Consider the following 12,505-nt stretch of genomic DNA (forward strand, 5'->3'; position numbering starts at 1 on the left):
AAAATGGTAATGGTAGCGCAGTACCCGATCCAAAAACTGTGCAGGACATAGCTTGTATTAACAGTGAAACAGGAATATTGAAATATTTATATTTGGATTCGGCTTGAGCTTATACTCACTTGTCCATACCGTACACGTAAACTTGTACGACTTGTACCATGTACGAGTTGATACATAACAACAAAAGTGAAAACATTATATTGATGGTGACGATTATCTCCCCACCATCGATGGCACGTTTTCTCCTGCCCAATATCCCATGTTTTCAACGACACGAGCTGTAAAGGAAATTTAAATTCCCGCCAGATGTTTGCAATAAAATCGCGGCAATAAGTCACCCAGAAAGAAATATCTACGCCTTATTTAGCTGTCCTGTTTCTAAGGCAGCATCGCTAGGAAAAAATGTATATAATATGTAACTTCAGTAACGTGATGATAGCTAAGGTACACATAGACAAATACTCTACAAACACACCCCCACAACTTTTATTAGAAAATGGCACATTAAAAAGCAATCTCACTATATAAGAGGGTTAGGGTGTACCTAGACAAAGATGTAGTTGTAATATAACAAATTGATCTTTTAGGAGAAAACTGGATTAGAAACAAGACATGCTCACATTAAACTTAGCGGTGCTTTCTTTGTTTAATTATACATTCGGTAAAAAGTTGCAAATACTTAAGAAAAATAAATAAATTCCACGAAATAAACTATAATAATATTCAAGTTTCTTTAAGTAGTTGTACCTAGATTATGATAATGATATACCATCTACTTTCAGTGAAATTGTGAAACATTAAGAAGCGGAAATTGGGCATACAATAGTCCTGGTGTTGTCACAAGGGTCGTAACCTGGTACAGTGGATCTGATCACTTATCAAAATGCCAAGGTTTTCAATAGTAATTTAAGATCACTTAATTCATTGTAAGATTCAATTCATTCACACAAAAGAAATATTTTTTAAATATTCCTATACATGAATTTATCCTTAAATATCATCAAAGGAGTAACCCTACTGAGATTAAACTTTAAGGACTCTTTCCTTTGTGGGTTTGTAATTCTTAAAATTATATTAAATTTTGCATTTTTAAAAACAATCTGTAAATGTTTACTCACAAATGGTGCAGGGATATTTTTTTATTCAATAAATATTAAATAAACTTTATTCATGACTAATTTAAAAGAAATATATTGTTCACAGGATTTATTATTTTAGAGCCAAAATACTTGTTTGCAATTCATTATAATGATAGAACACAGTACTTTCATCGTGGTAATCCTGAGAACTATTCCGATGCTTATATGCACAATTGGAACAGACTTACTCATCACTTAAACCTTCCAAAATGGCAGAGATATTGCCCCTCAGTTTTTCAATTGTATAATGAAGAATTCGGTTTATAGTTCTAGATTTTTAAAATGTGATATAGATTTCAAATCTGTCAATGCTTCCGGCCAATACATTTAATATTTGTAACAAAAAATATGGTAGGTCTCTTAAAGACACAATTTGATTGTTCACTATTTAAACTGAATTCTACTGATATTGTTTTTTTAGTTAACATATAAAAATTTAAAGAATCTTTATACAATTATTTTAGTTAACATCTTATTAGAATCTAAAACTATAATTTAAAATTCACTATTTATTTATACAAAATATACATGCTGTATACTTGACAGAGCAAAAACGTATATATATTTAAAATATAAGATATGTTCATGATAAAATAAGAAACATTTAATTGTGCGAATAGATATTACAAAGTAAATGAAATTGCACTTTTCTACTACAATCAGACAAAACGTATAGTCTTACTGAGGTTCTCTTCACAATTTTATTCATGGGAACCTATATACGACAAAACTTATGGCATTTATTAGGATGTATAAATGTAAACACAAAATGCAGTTTTTTTGGGTATTTTATTACTTACAGTAAAAACCGTCACATCACTTCTTAGCGGCCGCACCTACTTTAGATTTCTTAGTACCACGCACCTTCTTCATTCTGTTCTTACGTTCTTTACGCTGTTTGCGCGTGGGTCTCTTCTTTTCGTACAATCCATGGCGCGCTAACCTATGTTTGGGCTCAAACTTCTTAGCGAAATCTAAGGTGTCGTAGATTAGACCAAAACCTGTGGATTTGCCACCTCCAAAGTTTGTCTTGAAACCGAACACGAAAACAACATCGGGTGTCACTTTGTACATCTTCGCCAGCTTCTCACGGATTTCAGTTTTGCTGACGGTGGGCTTGCCTGGATGGAGGACATCGCATACCATCTGCTTTCTGGCCAACAATCTGAAACCACAAGCATAGTCACATAACCTGTCTCAGTGATAACTCTTGAAAGACGACATCAATTGACGATTTTTTCATGAAATATCACTATTACCTGTTGGTCATGAATTTGCGAGTACGAATAGTCGCGGTTCCTTCACTCATTTTGTATTATTTTAGAGATTTCGGCGTAATTTACGCACGTGTCTCCCAACAACTTGACAAGAAAAAGAACGTGTTTGTGTTGCCACTTCCCGGATGCAACGCTTTTGTCATTAAAATAACAATTGACATCTAATGTCAAACGGAGTTGATACCGTGAGTCTGTGCTATTGGTATTCTGTGGTGAAAAGTAAATGAAGTGATTTTAATAAGTTGCAATAAAGTAATACGAATTATACTTATAAAATATATTTAGCATTGAATAATAGAAATAAAATGATTCATATCCAATAGAAAAGGCATACAATATTTTAATAGGATTTAAAAATGAAACTCAAAAACTATAGTAGTATTTTAAGCAGTTTGTTACTTTACGAATAAGCACACGGCAAACATGTACTGCTGCAATGGGTAAAAATACGTCTCATCTTCAATTCTCTTTAAAAGGTTACTGTCGGATTTTATAGATTAGGCTTCGAGAATCACCTAAGATTCTCGATGTACTATAGGGTCATCAGGGTCAGGGAAGTCTTAAAACATTCAATAAGAATTGTTATATAGATTGTGAAGAGGGATAATTAAAAACAGAATTTTTAATAATTCATAATAGTGATTTCATTTGAATCTTAACCACAGTATATGACTAAGCAAGGTTAGCTTAGGTTAGGTTAGGTATAAAAACCTTAAACGCGATCGCTATGAAAAACCTGTGTTGTCCTTTAGTCTTATCAGGAGTATATATCATTATAGCATGATAGTATAACTAATGTACCATACGAAATAAATTGGTAAACTACTCTCTATAGCTAAGCACTATAATATAATACTAAATAATAGCAGGGAAAATACAAAGCACTCACTTTCATCATAAGGATTCAATAAAGTTTAACTCTTAAAAGTAAAATAAAATATCGTCTAAGACACAAAGTGAAGCTAAATCGCTAATCGATATTTTATTTTTAGATAGTTCCATTTAATCTAAATCATGTTATGGCATTTTCCGCCCTCACGGGACGTTGTTATTATAACAAGCACATTTTTTACTTACGTTAAAATAAAGATTATCTAATAAAACAGACAGGGTTTAAAATAATAATATACACAGAATTTGACTTAAAATTCTCATATTTAGTAATTTCTACTATCAATTTGATAAACAATATTTTTAATCCATAATATCTATCTACACAACAGAGTAATTGCATTAATAAATGGCAAGGCGCTCTAGTAGCCTCATACCAATATTAATATAAGGAAAAAAGAGTATTCCAAGAATATATAACTATATAAATTTATGTTTAATTGCTGTCTATATATTACTGATAGAAGATAATTAAACTAGCTTCCTTAAATTTACTGAAAACTACACCATATACAAGTACTTTTTCAGTCGATTTAACAGTTCTATCTATTTTCCATTCAGTTTAGCGTGTTTATAATATAAAAAAATATACGCGTCGAATTCTCAGTTGGACGAAGACATGTATAAAGACGCTGCTGTCACCGTCGCGTCGTATCTACGTTATTTTATCACGTAGAATCTTTAATACGTCATCGCGCGTCGACCATTTACGTTAGACCTCTTGAACTCAATACTACGCCATCGATTTTAGTTGATAATACATGCGTTCAGAGGGGAGGGAAAGCTCTTCATGATGGTTCTTCCTACGTTATATCGATTTTTAGGAACCTGCATGGCCTGTACAAGTCGTGACTCTGTGGCGGGCGGTATTGTATATTGGAACTTCTTACATAATTTCGGTATGTATTTTTTTAATTAAACAATTATGTATTTATCATTTGATACTTTGACCCTCTTGAAGTACAGTGCAGTAAATATTAATAATGTAGTTTTTTCTGAACTTACAACTTTCAACTGTACCTATTTTTTATTATCTTCTATTTATGTCCTTTATAATTAGTTATTAGTGGTTACAATGGGCTTGTAATTAGTTTTGCTAAATCATTACATAGGCTCATAATGAAAAATGTAGTTATAATTATTTTTTCTAGAACTAAGTATCTATTTATTCAATGCTTTTCATTATGAAATAAATGTACATAATAAAATGAAGTGAAAGCACTTTTCATGAAATATTAATTTACTTTGGACCAAATTTATAATTTTATAGACAAATAAGATGTTCTTATTTATATGAAATCACCTAGTTGTGTTCTTTTTTTTATTTAATTTACCACAAACTTTATAGATAAATATTCATATCATTTCGTCATTGCTTAATTTCATCATAATGCCAATGTCAGAGGATATAATATAGATAATGGATTTTTGGATGGACTATTTTTCGCATTTAATATATTATTTTAAAATAAGAACCTCTATAGTTTACCTAATATAATACTTATGTAGCTCTAAGCTAAGCCTTTTTAACTATACGCACGGAATTTTAAAGAAATTAGATATACGTATAATTATTTATCTATACTTTACTTAGGTATTATATTTTATAAAAAAAACCAAATCTGACAAACATGCCAAACTTTTAATTTATAGTTGTGGATTATTTAGGCCATTGAGTAAATATTTATAGATTAGTTTCTATCATAAGTAGCTAAAAACAGACTTTTCATTCCTTAAATCAGTCGTTAATTTATCGGCTTAAAATGACCACTACTAACCTTATAAAGTACAGCTTGTTTGTTTGGTTGATATATGCTAATCTTAGGAGATTCTTCTTGTTGTTTAGATATTAATTTACTCTAGATAATTTAATGGACGACTCAGCACGGTTGTAAATGTGATATAACTATTGACTACTGTTCGATAGATACCAAAGAAGTTTTGAGTTCTTGTACGGCAAAATATCTTAGGTAACTTTTTATGTTGCTCGGCTGCCTCGCTGGTCAAGGTTACTGAGGCAGCTTAAATTTATTATGTTTATTCTATGGGGCTAGTTTACCGTATAAAAACTTTGTTCATAATCAATTTCTATTAGAACTTGGAAGAATAAATAAAACGAACACTTGTATTACAAAATTTTGTTTTAATTTTCAGGTGCACCGTCATATATATGCCATCTACAAGCAAGAAAAACTGTCAGATTTTTGTAACGATTCGACAGTGACTACCTTGCATGGGTCACTTTAAAACTGAAGAATTCAGCCCTTGGATAAAGATCTTAATGGTTCTTGTTGAAAACAAGCCGAACTCGCTTAAACTCAACAGCGTGGCGAGACAATCTAGTCGATACTCTGCCAGGGATCCTAGATTAAGACGTTAAATCAGACCAATTAACCTACCCACTGCCAGTATTAACTTAACTTGTACCAATGGAATTAGATGAAAAAACTATAGTACTTAGAAATCGCACGCAACGCGATAAAACAAAGCCTCTAGATGCGGTTCGTGAATCTCTTTTAACTGAATCAACGTCAGGAATTGTGAAAGGCGAAGAGGATACAACGAGTAGTTGCACGACTTTTTCCAGCCCTGATGTTGAAAGTAGTTATGATTACCTTTCTACAAATGGTAAAATAACGGAATTGTATAATGAAAATTGTGAGATAACTATAAATAATACAAAACAAGAAAATACTAACCACACCAAGAGCGTAAGTTATGATAAAGAACTCAAAAAGGAGCAGAATCTTATAAATACGGCACCCCCTAAAGCGATAATTCCAGATGGTGGGTGGGGATGGGTTGTGGTCTTTTCATCTTTTGTTATATCGGTGATAGCAGATGGAATAAGTTTTTCATTTGGTTTATTATACATGGAATTTCTGGACGAGTTTAAAGCTAGTAAGGCTACTACTGCTTGGATAGGAAGCTTATTCATTGCAGTGCCGTTACTTGCTGGACCAGTGATGAGTGCTCTAGTGGACAGATATGGCTGTCGTAGTATGACTATATTGGGGGGACTTATTTCTACCCTTGGCTTTGTATTGGCATCTGTTTCAAACTCAATAGAATTGATTATGTTGACATTTGGAGTTATCGCTGGTTTAGGCCTCGGACTTGTTTATGTTACTGCCGTAGTTTCTATTGCTTACTGGTTTGAAAAGAAAAGAAATCTCGCTGTAGGCTTGGGAGCGTGTGGAACAGGCGTTGGTACTTTTATTTACGCACCGATGACACAATATTTGATTAAAGAATTTGGATGGAGAGGAACGATCTTGATTTTAGCTGGTACTCTTCTAAATTTGTGCGTTTGCGGTTGCGTTATGAGAGATCCAGAATGGTGGATATTAGAACAGAGAAAGGAGAAATCTGAAAAAGAGGACTTGAAATCAGTAAGAGATGATGCCAAATCTAAAAATTCTAGCTCTGCCTCTTTAGCCAATTCGTTTACATTTGATGATGAATTTACCCATGGTAAAAACATGAAACGCCTTATTTCTAAGGGAGTACTTCCAGAGAAAGTTATTAAAGATGAAGTTGCGGCAATACGCCGTCGACAGATCATGTTGTTAATGAGAAAGAAGAATAGTGAAAAGAGGACAAGTTCTCTTATTGACTTGCCCTCTTATTTGATTAGAATTAATAAGGTAAGGAACTTAACATACTTATAAAATTATTAATTGAGCAATTGACTTAGGAAACATGTAGATGCCACGTTTAATATTTTACTTAATATTTCAGATACCTAATCCATTCACAAATACGAGTAAGGAATGTGACGACGGTATGAAATTCGTTTCATTTTCAAACAACATGAATGACGGTGATCTTGAATCAAGAAAAAAATCGCCAAAAACCATTAACGAAACAAACCCTAATAAAAATAAAATAATGGATGAAAAGCCGGAAATCAAAAGGTCTATGTCCGAAGCAAAATATTTACGACCCTTGCTAAAACAAGACAGTAAGGAAAACAAGAAGGATTGGTTCAAAAAACAATTGTCGATAAACCATCATTATCTAAGGGACTTGAAGATGCCATTAACCTCAATAAGCCATAGGAACGCATTATTGAATATAAAACGGTATAAGTTGAAGGCGTCGTCCTGCCCTGATATATTTAAGAACTCAATGGTTACAGTCAACGAGGATGAAGAGGTAAGGCTTCAAAATCAGCCTAATTATTAATTTAATTATTATGAAACGTGTTCATAGGCGATATTTCCTAAATTGTTCCATATAACAAATAACTATTCTTATATTAGCCGCGATAATAAAATTTCAAAAGTGTGGGGGAAAGTTCGCGCATTGAAGTTTGGTAGGATTATACCTAAAAACCGGTTTCAGCGCGTATAATGACTCTATCCTCCTTATTTGCCGGAAACCTGGTGAAATTTTGTGTGATTGGGAAAGTTTGCGCAGGTAGGAAGAGAACAAAAAATGTCTCCAGCGTATTTTATGACTGGTGATGGTATTTATATAGGGAAAATGTGAATATCGTTTTTCAGTTTAAAATCATGGGACATCATTTGTTTAGTTTTGTAGTAATATTAAAATTAAGAAATCATTTTGTGTAGTGAAGCGAAACATTTTTAGTAATAAGTATTTTACATATACCAATTCAATTATTATTGTAATAGCTCGATATTTTTATGTCCTTAAGACGTGTCTTAACTTCCATTATAACGATGATGTATACCAAATAGGTCATATTATTTTAGTATCTATTCAAACTAAAAAGTAACTTTGAATCTTCGATCGATTGTCGACATAATCGTTTTAACCCGGTTTCAATTTACTAGTTTATTACGCTAAATGTATTAAATCTCATTTAACATAGGACCTTAATAATATCGAACTAAGCTTTAATTTTCGATGTAGTTGAGTAGTATTATAAACAGAAAACCGTGGAATTCGACTCGAAATACCTTACCTAGCGATTGGTTGAAAACTTGTAATCGATTAATCTGGGAAATGACTTTGTGAAGAAAAGAGTATTGGGTCGGATATTAAATTAATTTAATTTATTATTTAGCAACAACAAAAACATTAGAACATGAACCGTTTTGTATATAATATAAAAAAAAATCTTTCTTCAACAGAAATGGTATGATGATTGCGTCAGTGTTCTCGCTGATATGTTTAACGTGGACCTCTTCAAGAAAGTGACATTCGACCTTTTATGTATTGGCACGATTATAATTTTTGTATGGTTCATTGTACCATACTTCTACCTCGCTGAGCATATGATACACAAAGGTTATGGGGAAGATGAAGGAGCAGTCCTGTTGAGTCTGATTGGAATTACAAATACAATTGGGATGGTAAGCTTAGTTAACTGCAGTGGTACATAGTACAAGTATTGTTGGCGCTATATAAAAGCCGAATTAAACAAATAATATATTATTTTATTTATATATCTTAATATATACATATTTAAGTCTAAGGACGTACTAGAGAAGGGTCTAGGTAAAAGTACCATGACATGAATGACATGAAAGTGGATGATTTAACAGAGCTATTTCAGGACAGTTGTAAGAAGACATATGTGGTCTTTGCCTAAATTATAAAAAAATATATGTAAAATATAAAATTCTCGTGTCACGGTGTTTGTAATTAAACTACTCCGAAATGGCTCGACCGATTTTCGTGAAATTTTGTGTGCATATCGGTTAAGTCTGCGAATTGGACAGCATTTTACATCCCACTAAAATGTTAAGGGTGGGTCTACCCTTAAATTTTTTTAGACATTTTTTTTAATATACCATACAAAAATACATACATCCCTTAATTGTCACCCGTCTACGACCAAACCCTATTTTTTATTTGTTAATTAAAAACTTACGACTTGAACTCTATGGTTTATATAGAAAAAAAAACACAGAAAAACTTAAAAGTCAGGGTTAGCATAGCAAATGTTCCAAGTTGGTATGTAAAATCCATTAAGGAGAAACGTAACGAAAGTTCGCGAGCGCAGCTAGTATTATTATATTAATGATCTACTACTAATTCTTACGATAATATTAATCGCAAACGTGCTGAGTAATCTATATGTAATCTGAAACGTGCTTTTTACGACAAATTTTTGCTGATTGGGTAAAATGTGTTCGGTCATATAAATATATCAAAATAATGTTCATGTACTCATTCATGACAATGGATTTATTAGAAGGCATGGAATTAGTTCTGGTGTTTAATTAATACGCATTGAAGCGGTTTGAGAATGAATTGAGATTTTATGTAAATTTGTCTCACCAGTCTACTCAGGGCATATCATTTGGAACTTACTTTGGTATAGATATTATGATTTACAAGAGAATATTTATAGTTCTACGTACCACATATACGCTGTAGAATTTATTTTAAACAACTGCTTTCAAACCAGAATCCAGAAAACATGTCACCTGATATTTAGGTAGATCTGTGCCAAATTCCCGCTTTTAACATTTACTAAATATATCTGCAGTTTTAACCTTCAGATATCATTTATTTTTGAATTATTGATGTTAGGATTACTAATAGAAATATTAATTTAATTGTTAATCTATTTATGTAATCTGGTCAATAAATCCCATCCAATCCCACCTCTCGCAGCATCCTTATTACATAAATATCTATAAAAATAAATCGCAAATATATTTTGCTAAGCGCAAATCTTAAAGAGGGCTGTACCAATACAAGTATTTTTTTTTTATTATTTATCCTTGAATCTAAGCTTTGTATTGTGGGAAATATTTTATTTTTTTCTACTCAAAACTTTTGCTTTTCAATGCTTACGATTGCACGAGGCGGTTTGTTTTAAAATGCTATTTTTTTGCAAGGCAAAATTTAAAATATTCGTCCCGGCAGGATTCACTAAGATTGGTATTTCCAAAGTAACATTACCAGTTATATTTATTGTGTAACAATTTCAATATAAGAAAAAAAAAATTAAATAGCTAAAACATGCATACAGCTAATGTGCATTTAACTAAATAGGGCATAATTAACGTAGAATTTCTAATACGTAATTTAGTTCGTTACGCACTGATTACCACCGACACACAATGAAAATTATTTTGTTTTCACGGCAGAGAAAGATTCTTTTCACAAGTATTCTGTGGCCATGACCTTCTAACCCCAGTCGATTCTATGTATATACAAGGAAAATAGTGACGGTACGAAACAATAATTTAAATCGTGAAACTGGATATAAAAGAAGAGTGTATAGAGCTGCACGTTTTCACAATATATCACATAAAAAGCCTAAATAAGAAATTGGTTTGATCGAGAATTATCCTTTTTTTGGTAGGTGGGCCTTGGCTGGATTGGAGACCTTCCTGGCGTGTCAATTGGCAACCTGTATGCCATTTGTCTTATAATCTGTGGGGCTTCGGTCCTTGCCATACCCCTGGCTGTTTACAACTATTGGTTGCTGGCCTTTTTCTGTGGCCTTTTTGGATTGATGTTTGCAGCGGCCTTTACTTTTGTACCTAGCCTTTTGGTGAAATTGGTGTCTTTGGATGACTTTACCTCAGCGTATGGATTGGTTTTGCTAGCGGAGGGGATTGGACATTTAATTGGACCACCGTTATCTGGTGAGTAATAGTGTATGTATTTGTATATTTTGTATATCTTCCGCTGATATTTTTCTAACAGAGAAACCTTTTTAAAACAATTCGCTAATATAGGATTCGATTCAATATTACTCTATTTGGTTTACGCAAATACGGAAATTTAAATAAAACCTTTGTAACGGATATACACTTTTTTAATTTATTGCTTTATATCTTAGAGTAAGATCTATTTAAGATGTACTTTTGCAGGTCTGATCTACGATTTGACTTTTTCCTGGGAGCTGTCATTCTATCTGGCTGGAGGTTGGATAATTGTAGCTGGCATCTTAACTTCTTTCATACAGCCTATTAGGTCTTACCAGCAACGTCGGCAAGCTGAAAGAGAAAGCAATATTATATCTCTCAGCTAGAAGAGTCTGATGGCATAATGATTCGAATACAATACATACACACATATAATAATATATAACTATTCCATTTGGAACATAAGCAACATTGTTGTCTAAAAGGAACCGAGGTCTTAATGTAATTTCAGTGCAGTGCTGGTATATAAAGAACTATTTTACAGTTAGTCTTTAAAATACCTATATTGATGTTTTAAGCATATTAGCTTCAATATAAATTAGCTATATGACAACTTTATCTTTCGAAAATCTATTTTTATTAATAAGACAAAGTATTCCATATAGTTTTACTAAAATACATTAAAAATATTTGCAATTCACTAATGACTAAAAATACCATAGAATCTTCTAAAGCGGATCGAGTGTTCACGCCAAGAATATTTTTTTTTAAAGATCGTATTTATGGCACATACGTCTATAATGCCGATATAGAAACCGATTTTTTTATACAGATTCCTAAATATACACAGAGACCGTAACAGGTCGCGTCCTGGTATACTTATATTTACTGAAACTGACTGAAATCTGGGACTATTGTAGAGTGAAAACAATCTGTTTTAAAATATTTTATTTATCGGCTTTTCACAGCCAATAACTTACTAGTATTAATCACTTAACTCCTTTGGAATCTTTGTAGTAGTTATCTATGGTACTAAAATTTATACCAATCTACAAATATTATACTAAGCACAAATTAAATGCTTTCTAGTCAAATTATAGTATTATATGTAATTAAAAGTTTACTATTATTGTTATGACACGTTATTATGTAATAAGAAATAATGAACCGTAAATATTGTTTTATTTGATAGTTGTGTAATTTATTTCATTTATAAACGTCTTTATCGTTCTTGAAAACACTTTATTAAATTTGGCACGTGTGATAAAAACTACAAAAGAACAAATATGATTAATTTATTTGATATTTATTGTATGAGGGATATATTTTCTCAGATATAGCTAAGCTAAGTGTATTTACTATATTTTTTATACCACCAATAAACCTGGACATTAGTTATGATAATAATTCTACCTATACAGATTTAGACGTATTTTACGCCAGATTTCGTCTTTGAATTCGAAAGACGTTAATTTTTTTTTAAATTTTACATAAATTCCTTTGAGTACTTTGAATTTGAGATGGTCCTTGCAAAATTGGCTCATTCAAACTACAGAACCTGTCACTTGTCATTTAATCAGAAAACGCGTTAGTTAACTAGCTAAGTACGTAAATAACT

The 12,505-nt window shown here is 32.0% G+C and overlaps 2 protein-coding genes across 2 annotated transcripts; one reads left to right on the top strand and one right to left on the bottom strand.

Annotated features, from left to right (window-relative positions):
• Nucleotides 1-1,909: 1,909 nt before the first annotated feature.
• LOC123708256 (40S ribosomal protein S24) lies at nt 1,910-2,560 on the bottom strand. Its single transcript, XM_045658875.1, has 2 exons — nt 2,399-2,560; nt 1,910-2,304 (listed from the first exon to the last, which is right to left on the bottom strand). The coding sequence occupies exons 1-2, from the start codon at nt 2,446-2,448 to the stop codon at nt 1,956-1,958; spliced, it is 399 nt and encodes a 132-aa protein (XP_045514831.1). The 5' UTR covers nt 2,449-2,560; the 3' UTR covers nt 1,910-1,955.
• Nucleotides 2,561-4,136: 1,576 nt separating this feature from the next.
• Nucleotides 4,137-12,000, top strand: LOC123708255 (monocarboxylate transporter 14-like). The gene is made up of 6 exons (XM_045658874.1): nt 4,137-4,206; nt 5,462-6,954; nt 7,049-7,465; nt 8,410-8,631; nt 10,599-10,884; nt 11,113-12,000. The coding sequence occupies exons 2-6, from the start codon at nt 5,737-5,739 to the stop codon at nt 11,271-11,273; spliced, it is 2,304 nt and encodes a 767-aa protein (XP_045514830.1). The 5' UTR covers nt 4,137-4,206; nt 5,462-5,736; the 3' UTR covers nt 11,274-12,000.
• The last annotated feature ends 505 nt before the right edge of the window (nt 12,001-12,505 follow it).

Source organism: Pieris brassicae, chromosome 4 (assembly GCF_905147105.1).
Source record: "Pieris brassicae chromosome 4, ilPieBrab1.1, whole genome shotgun sequence".
Lineage (NCBI taxonomy): Eukaryota > Metazoa > Arthropoda > Insecta > Lepidoptera > Pieridae > Pieris > Pieris brassicae.

Excerpts from the sequence above, each read along its gene's own strand:
- LOC123708255 (XM_045658874.1), top strand. The coding sequence starts at position 5,737 with ATGGAATTAGATGAAAAAACTATAGTACTTAGAAATCGCACGCAACGC. Across the intron at positions 6,955-7,048 it reads ATTTGATTAGAATTAATAAG|ATACCTAATCCATTCACAAA; the intron begins GTAAGGAACTTA and ends TTAATATTTCAG. Across the intron at positions 7,466-8,409 it reads CAGTCAACGAGGATGAAGAG|AAATGGTATGATGATTGCGT; the intron begins GTAAGGCTTCAA and ends TTTCTTCAACAG.
- LOC123708256 (XM_045658875.1), bottom strand. The coding sequence starts at position 2,448 with ATGAGTGAAGGAACCGCGACTATTCGTACTCGCAAATTCATGACCAAC. Across the intron at positions 2,305-2,398 it reads CGCAAATTCATGACCAACAG|ATTGTTGGCCAGAAAGCAGA; the intron begins GTAATAGTGATA and ends TTGTGGTTTCAG.